The sequence below is a fragment of the Trematomus bernacchii genome, unplaced genomic scaffold (assembly GCF_902827165.1).
Source record: "Trematomus bernacchii unplaced genomic scaffold, fTreBer1.1, whole genome shotgun sequence".
Taxonomy (NCBI): Eukaryota; Metazoa; Chordata; class Actinopteri; order Perciformes; family Nototheniidae; genus Trematomus; species Trematomus bernacchii.
In genome coordinates, this window is record NW_022987521.1 from 1,083,718 (window position 1) to 1,103,665 (window position 19,948).

At 42.3% G+C, this 19,948-nt stretch overlaps 1 protein-coding gene across 1 annotated transcript in view; it reads right to left on the bottom strand.

Moving 5' to 3' along the window:
• Nucleotides 1-6,538: 6,538 nt before the first annotated feature.
• The window catches only part of LOC117472693 (protein NLRC3-like), a 31,812-nt gene continuing 18,402 nt past the window's right edge, over nucleotides 6,539-19,948 (bottom strand). The window contains exons 7-11 of the mRNA XM_034118031.1: nucleotides 12,262-12,438; nucleotides 11,648-11,825; nucleotides 8,167-8,318; nucleotides 7,494-7,659; nucleotides 6,539-6,601 (exon numbers count right to left, since the gene is read on the bottom strand). Of these exons, the coding sequence (XP_033973922.1) occupies nucleotides 6,539-6,601; nucleotides 7,494-7,659; nucleotides 8,167-8,318; nucleotides 11,648-11,825; nucleotides 12,262-12,438 (736 nt within the window). The remainder of the gene's footprint in view (nucleotides 6,602-7,493; nucleotides 7,660-8,166; nucleotides 8,319-11,647; nucleotides 11,826-12,261; nucleotides 12,439-19,948) is intronic.

A 19,948-nucleotide genomic window follows, 5' to 3' on the forward strand; every position in this document is an offset into this window, starting at 1 on the left:
TACATTACAGCATTGTTTGTGTTTCTAGTCTCTATAAGGCACCAACAATCACGTGATGCTGGAACCTGAGATCTGGATGAAGTCGAAAATACGATAAAAGTGAAAATATATTATTCATAGGATTTAATAAAAGAAATATGGATAATTATAATCATTGAGATCTCCCTGATACTCGACCCTAGCAGAATGAACCGTCACTAAACAAAGTAATAATGCAGTCAGACTTTAGGAACTGAGTCGTACCGTCTTTATGTCGGAGCTCTCCTGTGTTTCTGATTCTTTTGATCACATTTTTTGGGTGTTTTAATGTATCTACAAACATTTCAGACTGGCTTTGTTGTTGTTTGTTTTATTAAACAGCATGCATTTGTAAACACCTAACCTTGAAAATGTTATTTTCTTTGGGTTTTAATTGAACAGAGAGGCTCTGCATGTATTATAATGTAATGTATGTAATATAAAACACATTTTAATGACACGTGTTAGTTATTGTGGGTTTAACCGCAGACTCACTGCTTCTGTTCAGACGTCTCCAGTGTTATGTGGCAGTATACAAAAGGCTTGTTGATATAAAAGCCTTATTCATAAATAATTTAAACCTGCTGTTTGTGTATATATCCATTTGTTGCATATGTAAATGTCTGCACACTATTTTTTAATTTAATTTTAAATACCAATTTTTTTCCTTTTATTCTGGAATTGATGTGCTAAAATTGCCACTTGACACTTTAAGGGGGAGAAGCATTATGATGATGAAGAGGATGATGAAGATGATGTGCAGCTTCCCAAAGAAGACTAATTTCAACTTTCATTTAATGCTAACTAACGATTTCTAGGAAATAAAGTCATTATTTTCCACCAAATTAATTGTTTAAACCCATTTTAGAATCATCAGTCAAGCTGTAACCTACATCTGTTTGATATTTTAATAAATGAATGACAACTTTATTTTCATTCCCTTTCATTTCTTTATTCCTAAATATATATATGAATAAATACATTTGAAAGCATCCGCATGTGTGTCTTTTTTTAGGTTGCTATAGAAACGATCTCTTCTGTTTTTAAAGGGACAGTTCAACCAAAACAATAATTGATCCTTTATTACAAAAACTCATACATGTACAACGTTTATCCTCCACTCCCCATGAGGGTGAAACACACTGATGAGCTCAGAATAACGCTCAGACAGATTTGACTGAAAATGTCTGATTTCAGATTTTTTTGAAAAAGTCAGAATTCAAATTTTTGCTGAAAGAAAATGAATTTTGAGGGAAAATATTTTTTTTTATTTTTTTTTATGAAAAAGTCAGAATTTTTACGATTCTTACTGAAAAAGTAAAATAGTTGAGAAATAAAATCAGTTTTTTTCTTGAAAAGTCAGAAAAATAGTCAGATTTTTCAGAAATAATTTCCAACTGACACCTCAAGGGGGACCAGCATTGTGATGATGTCTTTAAAGGGACAGTTCAACCAAACATTTTTATTTTTCCTCAGAGACTGAAGCAAGGTCAGACCCAGACTTTCCATTTCTTTTTCATTTCTCCTCATATTTTTCATCGCCTACCTTCATCTCATCCGTCCTCTCCCTGTCTCCCGTACTCTAATCCTGTATTAATTATTCCGGCAATTAATCAGACCTACTAATAGACGTAACAGATGCTATTGAGTCTATGTAAGTTTACAGCCAGGCTCGAACCCACCTGGATCAGCAAGGTCTCACCTCTACTAACTTCTGAAGAACTAGGTTCAATTATCTGCTGTTTCAATTCAGACGACACACTAAATCCATTTTAGCGATCCCGTAGGATTTGGTATCAGTAATGAGGTGTGGCCCTGCCTAAGTGTGAGTATGTCGGGAAAAGATTGTCCTACTCTTGACTTAACAATCAACATCGGCACCTCTATTGTTTCTATTGTTTGCTCAGGCCCAGGCTCCACGGGAACGCATACGGCAAAACGCATAGGATTAACCCAAACGCAATTGCCAAAAAGCTTCCGTCCACACGCAATATACACCGGATAGTGTCTTGCCACACGAGACCGCTCCGTTTAGATCCAACCGCTGGAAAAGCTGCAGTACATATGCCGAGCTTGTACGTGGCGCTGTAACTTCCTCCACAAAAGCAGCAACTTCCTCCACAAAAGCAGCGAAGAAGAATGGTTGTCATGGCTGCACTTCTGTTTATTCTCCGCGGTGGGGGCCGAGGGAACCGGGCACAGTTTTTCGTTTAAATCTTCCGGACAAAATTATAAAAGTGCCGGTCAAAGGTCTTCTTTGGTATTTATTGAGCTTTAAAACAAATGAATAACGACTCTATATAATGATATATAATAATAAAATACACGGAGGCTGTCTCTTTTTCCTCTCTTCTGACAGCGTCAGTGTCTGTCTCATGCAGCAGCTGATCCAGTAATGATGACTCGACAGTAAAAATAAACATATTTATAACTAGTTTAGTTTGAGAGGTAATTAAAATAGCTAAGGGTGATGATCTGACTTGAAGTGTGTGTTTTGCTCCCGCTGCATCACAGCGGGAGGAGCTGCGTGTCTCCGTCCTGTCAGATTAGACTTCACTCGCATTTACGTCCATATCGAGATAAAGATAAATAATCTGAATTCAGTGTGCAGTTTACTTTTGCGGGGGTGAGCAGCAGAGGGGGGGGGGGAGGCGGGGCTCCACACAGCCCCGTTGGACCCCCCAGAGCGCTCCGTTCCCAGATCTATCCACCTTTGGACCCGTTGTTTGCAGGGTCCGTTTCTACCGTTCCGTTACGGCGTCGTGTAGCAAAAAGGGCTATACGCAAGAGAAATATGCGGATACAACCCGTTTTCGTTCCCATGGAGCCTAGGCCTCAGACTGCAAGGAATCTGGGTGTGACCCTAGATAACAAACTGTCCTTCACTGCAAACATCGCTGCTACAACCCGCTGCTGCAGATACACGCTTTATAACATCAGAAGGATACGTCCCCTCCTGACCCAGAAAGCGACGCAACTTCTGGCCCAGGCTCTCGTCATCTCACGCCTAGACTACTGCAACTCCCTCCTGGCTGGTCTACCTGCATGTGCCATCCGACCTCTGCAGCTCATCCAGAATGCAGCGGCTCGTCTGGTCTTCAACCTTCCTAAATGTTCCCACACCACGCCGCTCCTCCGCTCCCTTCACTGGCTTCCAGTAACTGCTAGAATCCACTTCAAGACACTGGTACTTGCGTACCATGCTGTGAATGGATCTGGCCCTTCCTACATCCAGGACATGGTTAAACCATACACCCCAGCACGTGCACTCCGCTCTGCATCGGCCAAACGGCTCGCTGCACCCGCACTGCGAGGGGGACCCAAGTTCCCATCAGCAAAAACACGTGGGTTTGCTATCCTGGCTCCAAAATGGTGGAATGAGCTCCCCATTGACATCAGGACAGCAGAAAGCTTACACATCTTTCGGCTCAGACTGAAAACTCATCTCTTTCGACTCCACTTCGAGCGATAGAAGCACTAACAAAGAATTACTAACAAAGCACTTGTATACTAATAAAGGACTGGCTTATCTAAAGCCAGTTGAGTAGCGCTTGAAATGTTTTGGCTCTATGAAACCTGATGTACTTATATGATTCTGTTTTCTTCAAGTTTGTATCTTCTTGGTCGAATGCACTTATTGTAAGTCGCTTTGGATAAAAGCGTCAGCTAAATGCAATGTAATGTAATGTAATGTGGCAGTTGCGCAATCTTACCTTAAAGCAGGAGAGGAGAGCGCAGATTTATTTTAAGTTATCCCAATCCAAAAGGGTGGGATGATTTTATTTGAAGAAAATGGTCCACACTTTACAGGGTTTTTATGACAATCATACAAAACATATCATGCTGTGGTCAATTACTAATATGAATCCTCAATTCAGTTTTACATTTATTATATTTTGTAAATCTGTCTTCAACTGGCCCACTTCAGTTGGGATATTAATTTCAGCGGCCCTCTTCCGTTGGTTTTAGTAAAACAGTCAAAACAAAACCAATTTGAGAGAATTTACCAATTTGAGAGAACTTATCAGTGAAAATCCCGCTCTGGAGCTTTCTCACTCTCAGCTAGTGCTTTTATGATCCACACAGGGACCGAAAACCAAAGACACCTCCTTCATACCCATATATGTGGGAGAAGGTCATGACCTCTGGTGTGCAGGATAGGACATGTGCAGACATATTCTCCTATGGTGTGGCCTAAACACATTTTAGGGCTCCAGTACTTTTCCATTGAGTCAGGGGTCTCCTGTGCAAATCCTGCTGTGAGTGAAGACAACTGTCTGCCCTCTTTAAACAGTGACACCCATAGTGATAAACTATAATAGGCCTTAAACTCAATTTACCAAACCACTTATGTTTGTATATACTATGATTACTGAACAACATGAAATATAATGCATTTTCATTGTGGGTTATACAAGAATATATTTGATTATATTTGATTATATTAACTTTCGTTTTAATTATTCAACTTAATATGGAAACCTCAGCGGTATTTCCCACAAATACAAAAACATACACTAGACCAACCCAGTCTCACGGCATTTCATGCTCGAAATGTCCCTTAAAGGTCTACGTCTGTTTCCGGTGACTTTATTTTGAAATTCAGTTCCTGAGGAACGGCTAAAAAGCCTGAGATTATGGAATTAAACGAATAAATAAAAACAAGGATAATTGTGTGTTATTGTCGAGTAAATAACAGTGTGTTATTTAGAAAAGAATAACAAATTAGAAGGAAAAAAAGATAAAAAAATACAGATTTCAGTATTCTGAGGCTCTGAGCCCCATTTACTTTCCTAACTGACGGCAAAAAAATTATAAGATTTAAAATAAAAACAATAATCGTGGCTTGATATTGAGTATGTTTTTATGAACCACACAGCTTCCGGTCTTCCGAGACCCGACCGGATAAAAAGACGTGTTGCAGGCACAAAACACACTACTAATAGAAATACATTGCTTTTAAAATCATTCTGTGTGACACGAAAAAAAGGGGAAAATCGTGTTGGTGAACAGGAATCAATAGATTAAATGTCGTGACTAATAACACGAAATGCCGTGAGACTGGGTTGGTACAGACAGAGAGATCGAAATACCGTTTCCCACAAATACAAAAACATGAAATCAAATATCCTTTAAGATTATGAAATACACAGGAAAAAACTCCAAGATTTATGGATAATTCATGAGAAAAGCACTCGGATAGAAACATTTGAAATATTTGTAAAAGAAAATGTAAATAAAATGTCTAAAGAAAGTATTCTGAGTAATTCTTATTACAGGTTTTATAGTTTCATTTTTATATTCCACAAAGTATCTGCTTTGACCGTAGTCAGAGAAACTACTGAATACAGCGGGGCTATACTGGCCCTTTGAGTCAGCTGGGTTGGGTATCAAAATGTCTCTTTCTACGTTAAAACGTTTATTTGGCTTGTGTAACCATTAGCCAATCAGCAACCAAGGTAACCCCCCCCCCCCACCACCTTATCACCTGAATCTTCTCCTACAGCACCATTGAGTTCTTTGTAACCAAATCTCTCTCAGAGGGGCGTGGGGAGGGGCTCCTTATTTTCATCTAAAGTAACAGACAGAGAATCAGCACTTTGGAAACAGGGCTGAAACAGAGAGGATTATGGGTAATGCTGCAATGATCTGTTTGGTGTTTCAGCCAATCAGAGACAGGCTCTGGATATATCTGAGACCTATAATATATTGATGAGAAACAGTATAATAGGGGACCTTTAAACATGATCTTTAATAATTGTGTAGTTGAGTTTAACTTCACGAGGTCGACCGGTTGGATGTTCCTGAACATGGAGAAACAGCTTCAGTTATTATGCTCCAAATATCTGGATCAAAGTCACAGAAAGAATGTGTCTGCAGCTCAGAGTCCTGCTGGGAACACAGAGATGTTGAGGAGCCCAAAGTTTGATGATAGAAATGTACAGTACGGGTCCCCAGCACATAGAAGCTGCCGGATGCTAACCTGCATATGTTGGGAGAGCTTTACAGATCAGGAGAGGAACTAAGTACATTTACTCAAGTACTGTACTTAAGTACCATGTTGAGGTACTTGTACTTGAGTATTGCCATTTTATGCTACTGTGTACTTCTACTCCTCTACAGTTCAGAAGTAAATGGTGTACTTTTACTCCACTACAAGTATACCTTTAGTTACTTCACAGATGTGGATGAATGATTTGAAATATAATCAAGTGTTAAATCAGACTTTAGTTCCACCTGGAGTAAATTCACAAGCTACCCTGCAGTATACAAAGTCATTCAAACTAGCTGCACCTTTACCAGTTTTGAGAACACTTTCATGATCAATCATTATAAAACATATCATATATATTATTCTGAAATGGACCAATCTGCACAATGACTACTTTTACTGTCGCTACTTTCACTATATTTTGATGAGAATACTTTTCTACTTTTACTTGAGGAACATTTTGAATGCAGGACTTTTATTTTCAATAAAAACCATAACCAATAACTAAATGTATTCCGTGGTGATACCTCAATAAATAAACTTCACACGGTACGACCTCTCACCTTTCTGTGTGTCTTCACTTCCTGTCACCTGAGAGGAGAAGGAGAGAGAGAGAGAATCATGATGATAATACAACATGAAGAGAAACAGCAAAAATGATGAAGAGAGAAAAACAAGAGTGTTGTTTTCCTCTGAGGTCATGCTCCATGAAAGAGTTTCATATCTAGATGAATGGAGGATATTCAGTACTCACAGGTCTTCTGGATCTTGGCTGTGAACATCTTATCATTTCTGATCCTGTAGGGATGAACACAATCCAACAGTTTTAGTTCCAATTTAAGTGTTTGTTCTTTGAGTTAGTCAGCTTCAGAGTCCTGACTGATCTCATGCTTTACATCCCATCATATCTTCTCTGCAAACACTACGACTGACTGCTCTCAGCTGCATTACAGGAAGTAACCAGTTATTAGGCTAGAAACTATAAAACATCCCATAAAAAACAGACTACCTTTTCCACTCTTCTGTAAAATCCCATTTGTCTGTTAGAGAGTTGATTACTAAATGTCAAGTCAAAGTCAACTTTATTGTCAATCTTCCAGTTTGTGTGTACAGACAGAGAGATCGAAATACCGTTTCCCACAATCCAGAATATAAAAACAAATGAATATACAAATATTTATATATATTATATATATACACAGAATCAAAGACATATTTTTACATGTGCACACATTAAAACCTAAATAAAAAAATACAACAATCAATATATACAAAATAAAATGACAGTGGCTATAAATAAATAATAATATATATAAATGTGGCTTTGCATTTTCAGCTGGCCTTCTATAGTTGATGGAAGAATGAAAGAGCCTGCAGTCAGTGGGTAACATCACTGATCTGTTGTGATTCCCCAGTGAGAGAAACACCTCCCTGTGTTTCATACAATACTGCTGAACCAGCAGAGACCCCTTACTGACCTGAGGGTCTCCAGTCTGCAGTCTGGACTCTCCAGAAGATCTCTCAGCAGCTCCACTCCTGAATCCTTCAGATAGTTGAGACTCAGGTCCAGCTCTCTCAGATGGATGTTGGACTTCAGAGCTGAGGCCATAGCAGAACAGCTGATCTCTGACAAACTGCACTTCCTCAGACTGAATAAAGAAAACATGATGAGGATAAAAATCAGTTTATAATCCAATCAGATGTTCAGGTCTGAAATGTGCAGCTCATCATTACTGCGTCCTAATCAATGATCTTTCCCTGAATAACAGTGACCGTAATTCTGTTATTGAGGATCATCATTATATCAGCCTTCTGTTTATTATCTGTGAAAACACATCTAAATGATTGGGAACATAAACATTTCTATGTCACAAAGTACACTTTATGTAAAACTAATATTAGTTCAGAGGACCTTCTTTATTCAGACCATTTACTAAAGAAAACATACATTTACTTTAACAACTAACAGTGGAAGAATAATAGTTTCTTTAGGAAACACTCAACTGTTATGACTGCAGACTACATTTAGAGAAATACAAATGTGAACAAAACAACATTTACAAATGTATGGATGTTATATATATATACAAGAATAAGTTGAATAACTAATGAAACATGTGAGATCTCCAGCAGTAACAGAGAGTCTGTGAACTGACCTGAGTCTCTCCAGTCTGCAGTCTGGGCTCTCCAGAAGATCACTCAGCTCCACTCCTGAATCCTGAAGATCGTTGAAATTCAGGTTCAGATATGTCAGATGGATGTTGGACTTCAGAGCTGAGGCCAGAGCAGAACAGCTGATCCCTGACAACTTGCAGCACCCCAGTCTGAATAAAGAAATCATGATGAGGATAAAAATCAGTTTTTAATCCAATCAGATGTTCAGGTCTGAAATGTGCAGCTCATCTTTACTGCGTCCTAATCAATGATCTTTCCCTGAATAACAGTGGCCGTCATTCTGTTATTGAGGATCATCATTATATCAGCCTTCTGTTTATTATCTGTGAAAACACATCTAAATGATTGGGAATTAGGGCTGCACGATTAATCGAAATCGTGATATCAGCTTGTGCGATTACATAACCGCAACAGGCTGTGATTGAATTAAATAATAAAATGTGCGTGGTGTAGAGCACATATAGTCGGAGGTGGTGTGTTTAATATGGAACTCCACACTTTATTTTCCATTTAACTACACACACAAGAACGTGCTAGCTGCATGCTATTGTGAAGCTGGAATGCTAACAACAGGAAACCGGAACACCAAGTGTAGCAGATCCCTCCGAAAGATGGTCGTACACTTGACTGATGATTTCTAATTTATTAAAGACTCAAAAAATCAACGTAAGAGCTACACAAAGACACAACACAACAACTACAGTTAAGCTTCATCCATATTAGCATCACTTTAGCATACCATTAAACAAGTGAACCGCAAAGTTATAAAACAGTATAAACAAATCAGGACACCTTTTTATATTAGTTAAAGCCCTGAGCCTGTTTTTCAGGTTTTAGGCTCGAAAATGACATGCCCAGAACAAATGACTATAACTTCACTTCTAAAAGGGTTAAATTAATAGTCTTTTTTCTCAAAGCAAGGTTACATCTGTGAGTTGGATGTAGAAGTGTCAGAATCAATATAGATGTTTCTGTGTCAGAGTAAATTCAGATGGAACATTGTAAAAAAAGGTCAATTCTTACCTCCGCCCAAAAAAAACCCCATTACTTATAGTGAAAACCACCCTTGAATGATGGGATGGTAGACTAAAAGCTTTAGAAATCCAAACTACAACATATAATAAGTACCCTGTATCAAGGTTGATGCAAAACAAGTGACATTTGACCTTTTTAGAGAGATTTGTAAAAAGAAAAATAATATGAAATCTCCGTTTTTTACATAAAAATGCAATGATTATCAGTAATCCTTTCAAAGTGACACAGACACATTGGATTAACCTATGGACAGTGGTGGCGCCAGAGCATTTTTGTTGGGTAATCTATGGTAGGGCTAACCCATACAGTGGTGGTGCTCAAGTCAGTATTTGCAATGTAATTACATACACGCTATATCGCCCCCCTTGACAGTGAAACGCCACGCGTGAGGTTTAGATTATTTCCCTGTCTCAATCAAAATGGAACTGTATGAAATAAAACGGCACATTTGTCTTGTAGTAAATAAAAAGGGATCACTGTGAACGTGACGTATGATAGTACACGTTGAAGATCCAATGGGGATACTGAATGGCGGTTTCGATTGATCTCAATCAATAAGGCATGACGCAGATCCAACGTTGCGTTGCTCTGATTGGCTGTAGGTCTATTCAAATTGCATTCGGAGGCATTTTGACCTGACCGCGGCCGCGCTGATATTATAACGTCAGAGAATTTCCACACCTTTAGTGTATAAAACTCCCCCACTACTTAGACTATTCATTGCACCCCTCTTATAGCATAAGCCCGAATGGTCTTAACCATATTGCATCAGTAACGTGCACTTGTTGTTACAGCAGGATCAGTTTGTGTGCTGTGGACACGACCTGTATATTTTCGCAATCCGTGTTCTCAACATTTAGCATTTCGCTTATTATTTAATTGAATTTGCATCACTTTTCATGGTGGGGCTAAGGTGGGGCTAAGCCATTTCTTGGTATGGCTGTAGCCTACCCCAGCCATACCCTGGCGCCGCCACTGCCTATGGATTAACCTTCAGCGGCGTTTTTATCATTTTAATGCCATTGAAGACGACTATTGATCAGAATAACAGCTAATTTGAGACCGTGATTGTTCCGTAATTCACGTGTTGTGACGTCTGTGTTTGCTTCCCCTGTCACGAGTTCTGATCGCTCAGTGATGATACTTATACCTATAGAATCTGTGGAATCTCAGCTTTAATTTGATATCTTGTTTTTGCAGTTACGATAAATAATAAGGGTATTTTTACCTTGAGTTCTGTGGTAAGTGTGTTAGCATATTTTCGCTCAGGGCTCATTTAGACGCTTCTTGTGAGACCTGTGTTTTGTTTCGGTAAAAATGGTTCGTATTTTCAGTTAGCTGAGTTTCTTCCCGTTAAATGGGTATGACACATTAATAGGTTTTTAAATATTAAGAAGCCCTGAGACACAGTTTCGTGAAAAAACACCCCACTGCCCCCTGTACAGGGGGCTCTAGGGCTTAACAGGTTAACACTAACCTTGTGCCTCTTGCTAATACTTTAATGTAAACTTTTTATTTTGATATCACCGTATTTAAATGTAGATATCTCCGTTAATGCCTGTACTTTATCTCCGTTCATCTCCGTCAAGTTTTTTTCTTTGGGAACAGTAGCTTCCTGTTAATAGCGCAAAGTCGCCTTCTAAATAAAAGCATGTCTAAATAAAAAAGGAAGTTGAATTAAATTACACTTAAGAAATGTAAACAATAGCAATGAAAGTAACAAAAACAATGCAATATCCTTTTCAGGTTCATTGGTGGCCAAAAATAATGCTCCATCTGTAATGTGGCGATACTTTGGGTATCACTTTTATTTAACATATATGTTGTTCCAGTTGTAGAGGTTACACTAAATATGCCCCATTGTGTTACTTGCTCTTTTCTCTGTTACATCCTCATTTGTTTGGGCATCCAGATGTCTTATTTAATGAACATGTGCATGTGTTCTTATATTTACTGGATAGTAGTGCAGAAAGTATGCAGGAAAAACCTTTATTTTCAAAGAAGATATATTTTGGTATTTATTTTGTCAAATTCTAAGTTAATTCCAAACAGTAGCCTACTACTCAGATATTGTTGTTGTTGGATTTGTTTATGATTCTTTGAGAAACACAGATTTCAAAATGATCATTTGTCTGTGCTCTTTCCTTTCCCTGACCAAGTACATATTACACTTTGCTCATTCAATCGCAAATCGCAATATTGTCCACAATAATCTCAATATGACTTTTTCACCAAATCGTGAAGCCCTATTGGGAACATAAACATTTCTATGTCACAAAGTAAACTTTATGTAAAACTAATATTAGTTTTTCAAATTTGAACAAAACAACATTTACCAACGTATGGATGTTATATATATGTACAAGAATAAGTTGAATAACTAATGAAACATGTGAGATCTCCAGCAGTAACAGAGAGTCAGTGAACTGACCTGAGAGTCTCCAGTCTGCAGTCTGGACTCTCCAGAAGACCTCTCAGCAGCTCCACTCCTGAATACTGCAGATCATTGTAACCCAGGTTCAGATGTCTCAGATAGGAGGGGTTGGACGTCAGAGCTGAGATCAGAGCAGAACAGCTGATCTCTGATAACCTGCAGCGCCACAGTCTGAATAAAGAAAACATGTACATTTAGAAAACAAAGTTCCCGTTTGAAATAACTCCAGGTTTAATAATCTGTTCAGAGTTAAACAGGGTTTACCCTGTTTAGCTCTGAACAGATTATTAAACCTGGAGTTGTCAGAGATGATGTAGAAACAATCCACTGATAATCTGGATCTTTAACCTTGATCAGATGTTTAACAACTCCTTCATCTCCCTCACAGCTCATCAGTACTGACAGCATCTCCACTGACTCATGGAGCACAGAGTGAGTCTGTGGAAGCTCAAACTCTCTCCCTCACACATTCACCTTCTCTTTGTTAATCTGATCAATATGCAGTCATTAGCAAAAATGGAAGAAATAACTATTAAAATGTATTTGTTCAAATTCAGAAAATCATAAACACAAACAGATCTGTATGAACTGCAGTCAGTGAACTGACCCGAGAGTCTCCAGTCTGCAGTTTGGACTCTTTAGTCCAGAACTCAGCTGCTTCACTCCTGAATTCTTCATCTCGTTGTTGTGACCCAGGTCCAGATCTCTCAGATGGGAGGGGTCAGACTTCAGAGCTGAGGCCACGACTTCACAGTGAGTCTCTGAGAGTCCACAGCCAGTAAGTCTATAATAACACATATATTACAACATGTGTTAAAACTAGGGCTGTCAAGTTATCGCGTAAAAAATTAACGCCACTAATTATTTTAACGCGATTAACGCATGTGTATTTTTTGTCCTCGGCCGCCCTGTAGTTTCAGAGCGCATCATGTTGTCACACACACACACACACACACACACACACACACACACACACACACACAAACACACACACACACACACACACACACACACACACACACACACTTTGTATTGTATTAGTGTATTGTATGAGAGGTTCAAGGTTCAAGGTTCAAGGTTCAAGGTTCTTTATTGTCAATCTGACATAGTTACAGAGTAATTATGTAGTTGAAAATCTTATGTCACAGGCTTCTCCAACAATGCAACATAATAACATAATAACAATAAGAGCTAGAGCAATACAAAAAGAATAATAGTTATAAAATAAAATAAAGTTATGATGTGGAATAGTGCAATAGAGTCTATATACAAGTTATTGGAATGATATATATATATTAGGTATTAGATACATATTACTGAGTAGCAGATGAATGTTTGAAGTTGTTTCAACAGTTCAATTTTTTAACAGTCTCACTGCCCGCGGGAAGAAACTGTCTCCGAATCTTCTTGTCCTTGCCAGGATGCTGCGGTAACGTCTGCCAGACGGCAACAGAAAGAACAGTTTGTGGCTGGGGTGATGGGGGTCTTTGATAATCCGTAGTGATTTCTTCCTGAGCCGCTGGGAGTAAAGGTCCTCCATGGATGGCAGCTCCGTCCTGGTGATGTGCTGTGCAGTTTTCACCACCCTCTGTAAAGCCTTACGATCGAGGTCGGTGCAGCTGCCGTACCAGGCCGTCATGCTGCCAGTGAGGATACTCTCTATCGTGCACCTGTAGAAGTTGCAGAGTATCCTGGAGTCCATGTTGAACCTCCTCAACCTGCGGAGGAAGAAGAGCCGCTGTCGAGCTTTCTTGGTGATGGTGGTGGTGTGAAGAGACCATGTCAGGTCCTCAGTGATGTGGACCTGAAGCTTTTGACTCTCTCCACCGTAGTCCCATTGATGGCGATGGGGGCGTGTCCCTCTCCCTGCTGCTTCCTGTAATCCACAATCAGCTCCTTTGTTTGGCTGATGTTGAGATGGAGGTTGTTATCCTGGCACCAAGATGTCAGGTTTTCGACCTCCTCTCTGTACGCCGTCTCGTCATCGTCTGTGATCTGGCCGATGACGGTCGTGTCATCAGCAAACGTCACGATGGTGTTGGAGCTGTGTGTGGCCACGCAGTCGTGGGTGAACAGGGATAAGGGAATGCTCTGGTTTTTGGACAAAATTAACATGGGATCACTCCCGTTACCGGACGTACTTCGTCTCACTGGAATAGTAACGGTCATAGTGAATATAAAATCGTCCCCATGTATCCGGCCAATGACGGGAGAGTTTTGAAAGAGACAAAACACTGTTCCATACATTTAAAAACACTTAAACAATTAAACAATGTTTACCTGCCAACAAGCAGCAGTGTGCTGTCATTTCAAACATGTTACCCCACTGTTTAACACAGTTTTACCTGTGTTTTGAAGACTCTTTCCTGGGTCAATGTGTCCTCTTTCTCCCCCCCCTGGGTGTGTGTGAGACAAGTCAAGTGAGTCAGCCTGCCAACCAGCAGCAGTGTGCTGTCATTTCAAACATGTTACCCCACTGTTTAACACAGTTTTACCTGTGTTTTGAAGACTCTTTCCTGGGTCAATGTGTCCTCTTTCTCCCCCCCTGGGTGTGTGTGAGACAAGTCAAGTGAGTCAGGCTGCCAACAAGCAGCAGTGTGCTGTCATTTCAAACATGTTACCCCACTGTTTAACACAGTTTTACCTGTGTTTTGAAGACTCTTTCCTGGGTCAATGTGTCCTCTTTCTCCCCCCCTGGGTGTGTGTGAGACAAGTGAAGTGAGTCAGGCTGCCAACAAGCAGCAGTGTGCTGTCATTTCAAACATGTTACCCCACTGTTTAACACAGTTTTACCTGTGTTTTGAAGACTCTTTCCTGGGTCATTCTGTGCTCCAATGTGTCCTCTTTCTCCCCCCCTGGGTGTGTGTGAGACAAGTCAAGTGAGTCAGGCTGCCAACAAGCAGCAGTGTGCTGTCATTTCAAACATGTTACCCCACTGTTTAACACAGTTTTACCTGTGTTTTGAAGACTCTTTCCTGGGTCATTCTGTGCTCCAATGTGTCCTCTTTCTCCCCCCCTGGGTGTGTGTGAGACAAGTCAAGTGAGTCAGGCTGCCAACAAGCAGCAGTGTGCTGTCATTTCAAACATGTTACCCCACTGTTTAACACAGTTTTACCTGTGTTTTGAAGACTCTTTCCTGGGTCAATGTGTCCTCTTTCTCCCCCCCTGGGTGTGTGTGAGACAAGTCAAGTGAGTCAGGCTGCCAACAAGCAGCAGTGTGCTGTCATTTCAAACATGTTACCCCACTGTTTAACACAGTTTTACCTGTGTTTTGAAGACTCTTTCCTGGGTCATTCTGTGCTCCAATGTGTCCTCTTTCTCCCCCCCTGGGTGTGTGTGAGACAAGTGAAGTGAGTCAGGCTGCCAACAAGCAGCAGTGTGCTGTCATTTCAAACATGTTACCCCACTGTTTAACACAGTTTTACCTGTGTTTTGAAGACTCTTTCCTGGGTCAATGTGTCCTCTTTCTCCCCCCCTGGGTGTGTGTGAGACAAGTCAAGTGAGTCAGCCTGCCAACAAGCAGCAGTGTGCTGTCATTTCAAACATGTTACCCCACTGTTTAACACAGTTTTACCTGTGTTTTGAAGACTCTTTCCTGGGTCAATGTGTCCTCTTTCTCCCCCCCTGGGTGTGTGTGAGACAAGTCAAGTGAGTCAGGCCTGCCAACAAGCAGCAGTGTGCTGTCATTTCAAACATGTTACCCCACTGTTTAACACACTTTTACCTGTGTTTTGAAGACTCTTTCCTGGGTCATTGTGTGCTCACCAGGGGCACGAGAATACCCTCCACAGAAGGGGTCGTGGTTCCGTGAAGAAGGCCGAATTTGGGTGCTCATAGGCAGCCTGCTGCAGAGTCATTTTCAGGCTCCTCTCCACAATTGTCCCCCTAAAATGATTTTAAATCATTATTTTTGCATTTAAATGCATTTATTCTATCATTTATATGGTTCCCCAACACAATGCACATAGTCTGGAGCTCACTGGGGTCCTGCATATAATTTAATCAGGCGTTTTAACACTTTTTCCCATGAAAATGATTTTTAATCACTATCATGGGGCTATGAAAATAAAATTCCGGGTAATGCAGAGCACAAGTGCACCTTTTACTATTTAAATGTATTTGTATTATATATATTTGGGCTAGAAAGGTGACCTCTCTGGGTGATTTAGTCAGTTTATGGAGCTTAGCCCACAAATCCTGGATGATCCAGGCCGAATTTGGGTGCTCATAGGCGGCCTGCCAGGCGCCCCCACCCGTGGAAAGCAAAAAAAATTGAAGAAAACGCTTAATTATAACTTAAAATAATCAAAAATGAAGTTTTGAAAAATTGTCAAAAAAATGACAGAGTGCCAACGGGAGAAGGGGCCAGACTATTGGCGCTTCAGGCCGATTTTTCCCCTTCTCCGATGGTTGGTACAACGGAGAAGGGGAAAAAGTCCCTGGGCTTCATTTCCACTTCTCTGTTAAAAAGATTCATCCATACTTTTCAAACTACCGTCTGCACGAAATCGGAAACCCAGTTTTTGGGTGCACTCAGAAAAATAACGGCTGTTGCAAATCATGGAAGAATGTATCCGCTCACCAAGCACTTTGAGTGGGCCTAATTTTGTGGCGCAAGGACCCCCCAGCCTGGTTCTCTCAATACTTAAAGTTTGACATGGAGGAATGCGAGGGCACTTTGCAGGTGACTCTACCCGATTATGAGACACTATTTTGGGACGTATTTTTTACATTTCTCTGGTTCTCCAAATAGTTTAAGTTCGACATTTTGAGCCATGGAGGAATGCGAGGGCACTTTGCAGGTGACTCTACCCGATTTTGGGACACTATTTTGGGGCGTATTTTTTACATTTCTCTGGTTCTCCAAATAGTTTAAGTTCGACATTTTGAGCCATGGAGGAATGCGAGGGCACTTTGCAGGTGACTCTACCCGATTTTGAGGCACTATTTTGGGGTATAATTTTTACATTTTGACCCCTTTGCCCGGTTATCACCAAAGTTGAGTTGGATGATTTCGACCATGGAGGAATGTCAGGGGAGTCCGCGGGGGACTCCTGCGGGGTCATGAGGCACTATTTTGGGGTACAATTTTTACATTTTGACCCCTTTTCCCGGTTCTCACCAAAGTTGAGTTGGATGATTTCGACCATGGAGGAATGTCAGGGGAGTCCGCGGGGGACTCCTGCGGGGTCATGAGGCACTATTTTCGGACACTTTTTTCCCATTTTCCCCCCTTTTGCCTGGTTCTTTTTATTTTTATTTTTTTTCCTGTTTTGGCCCGTTTGACCCGGTTCCTTCTGCCGGGGGCACTGCCCGGTCCCGGGTGCCCCCCCCAGGGCTCGCGTACAGCCGTTTCACCCCCCACATTGACGGATTTTGACCCCTTTGCCCGGTTCTCACCAAAGTTGAGTGTGATGATTGCTGAGTCATGATGCACTATTTTGGGGTACATTTCCCCCATTATCAACACGGACTAGAGATGTCTCGGAGATGGCTCGGAGCCCACACCCTGGTTCTATGTAACCCTGGAGGAATGTCACATGAGTCGACAGGGGACTGCTGCTGGCTAATGAAGGACTATTTTGGGGTACATTTCCCCCATTATCAACACGGACTAGAGATGTCTCGGAGATGGCTTGGAGCCCACACCCTGGTTCTATGTAACCCTGGAGGAATGTCACATGAGTCGACAGGGGACTGCTGCTGGCTAATGAAGGACTATTTTGGGGTACATTTCCCCCATTATCAACACGGACTAGAGATGTCTCGGAGATGGCTTCGGAGCCCACACCCTGGTTCTATGTAACCCTGGAGGAATGTCACATGAGTCGACAGGGGACTGCTGCTGGCTAATGAAGGACTATTTTGGGGTACATTTCCCCCATTATCAACACGGACTAGAGATGTCTCGGAGATGGCTCGGAGCCCACACCCTGGTTCTATGTAACCCTGGAGGAATGTCACATGAGTCGACAGGGGACTGCTGCTGGCTAATGAAGGACTATTTTGGGGTACATTTCCCCCATTATCAACACGGACTAGAGATGTCTCGGAGATGGCTCGGAGCCCACACCCTGGTTCTATGTAACCCTGGAGGAATGTCACATGAGTCGACAGGGGACTGCTGCTGGCTAATGAAGGACTATTTTGGGGTACATTTCCCCCATTATCAACACGGACTAGAGATGTCTCGGAGATGGCTCGGAGCCCACACCCTGGTTCTATGTAACCCTGGAGGAATGTCACATGAGTCGACAGGGGACTGCTGCTGGCTAATGAAGGACTATTTTGGGGTACTTTTTTTTCATTTTCACCCAAATTTCCCTGGATGAAATATTTTTTAGTTTTTTTAGTTTTTAGCCCAGTTTTGGCCACAGCGTTGCCTGGAGGATAGGACCGAGATATGACAGACTCTCTGGCCGCCTCACAAGTCACTATTGTCGGACACTTTCTTTGCTTTACCCCGGTTCTATCACTCTTTCCTCCTTTGACCATACAACCCGTTTCCTGCTGGGGTGGTGCCTGGTTCCGGGGTACCCCAAACCCTCTCATGGTCGGGGCACCATGTATTGATGCATCGGACCCAATGTTGCCATCACCAGCCCCGCGTTGGTGCGGAAGTGGGACCATCTGACCCGGTGGTAACCCAATACTTCCCTTCGTCCATGCACCATGAATTGATGCATCGGACCCAGTGTCGCAACCACCGCTCACGCTAACGCATATAAACGGAGAACTATAACATAATTTTGATCAAAATCATTATGTGTGTTTCAGGAAGGATGTCATCTGAATGCCCGGTGTGCAGACTCTTCTATCTGGCATTGAACAAACACCTTAAGCACAAGCATGCAGTGCGGAACTTGGAGGAGAGGGGAATCCTCCTGAAAATAGCCAGTGGAAGGATAAATGTTCGGACCAAACCCTGTCCCATCGCTGGGTGTTCGTACGCTGGGAAGAGACTGGACCGTCATGTAAAACATGACCACCCTGAGTTGTCCCGACATAAGGCACATCAGGTCATGGCAAGGCTGAAGCATAGTGTGGCACTGCAGTTGCTCCATGACCTCCGTGAGACTAACCCCATCATTGGAATGGCTACATCATTGGATATAGACAATGAGGAGGAATACCCCGGGCACCCTCCACCCTTCTCCCCACATACCGAGTGTGACAACGAGGACTGCAGGCAGGTGATGCTGGAAAATGTGGCATTGAGGGCTCAGAAGGATGCCCTCAATGATGAGGTGAAGACCCTGCGCTCCAGGCTGAAAAAGGAGCTAAAACCCAGGAAGCAGAGTGCTGCTGTTCTTGAGGAAGAGGACGAATGTATACGATTTAAGGGCCTGGCAATCCCAAATACCTCCGGCATAAACACAGTAGCCTCAGGCAGCAATACCCCTGTGAAGAGCCCGGTGAAGACTGTCATGCAGTCCCCAGTAACCTCCGGTAGCGAGACCCCTGTGAGGAGCCCGGTGAAGACTGTCATGCTTGCAGTAGCCTCCGGTGGGAAGAGACCGGTCAAGAACCCTGTGAAGAGCCCAATGAAGACTGTCATGCTTGCAGTAGCCTCCGGTGGAAAGAGACCGGTCAAGAACCCTGTGAAGAGCCCAGTGAAGACTGTCATATTACCAGTTTCCTCCGGTAGCGAGACCCCTGAGAAGAGCCCGGTGAAGACTGTCATGTTTGCAGTAGCCTCCAGTAGCGAGACCCCTGTGAAGACCCCGGTGAAGACTGTCATGTTTGCAGTAGCCTCCGGTAGCGAGACCCCTGTGAAGACCCCGGTGGAAACTGTCATGTTTGCAGTAGCCTCCGGTAGCGAGACCCCTGTGAAGACCCCGGTGGAAACTGTCATGTTTGCAGTAGCCTCCGGTAGCGAGACCCCTGTGAAGACCCCGGTGGAAACTGTCATGTTTGCAGTAGCCTCCGGTAGCGAGACCCCTGTGAAGACCCCGGTGGAAACTGTCATGTTTGCAGTAGCCTCCGGTAGCGAGACCCCTGTGAAGACCCCGGTGGAAACTGTCATGTTTGCAGTAGCCTCCGGTAGCGAGACCCCTGTATGCCGGAAGACCCGTGCCTCTAAGCTGGCTAATGACTTGCCCTCTCCCTCAAATTACTGGTCCACTGGGTGTGACGGGGGAATACCATGCGTGAAATCACGTTGCCTAGAAGCATGGAGGCGTACCTTCAGACATACTTGGATCACTGTTTGGGTGTCGCTCCGACAGTAAAACAGAAAGACAATGTTGTGTCGAAGATCAGCCGGATAAAGAACTTCATAGTATACATGGCCC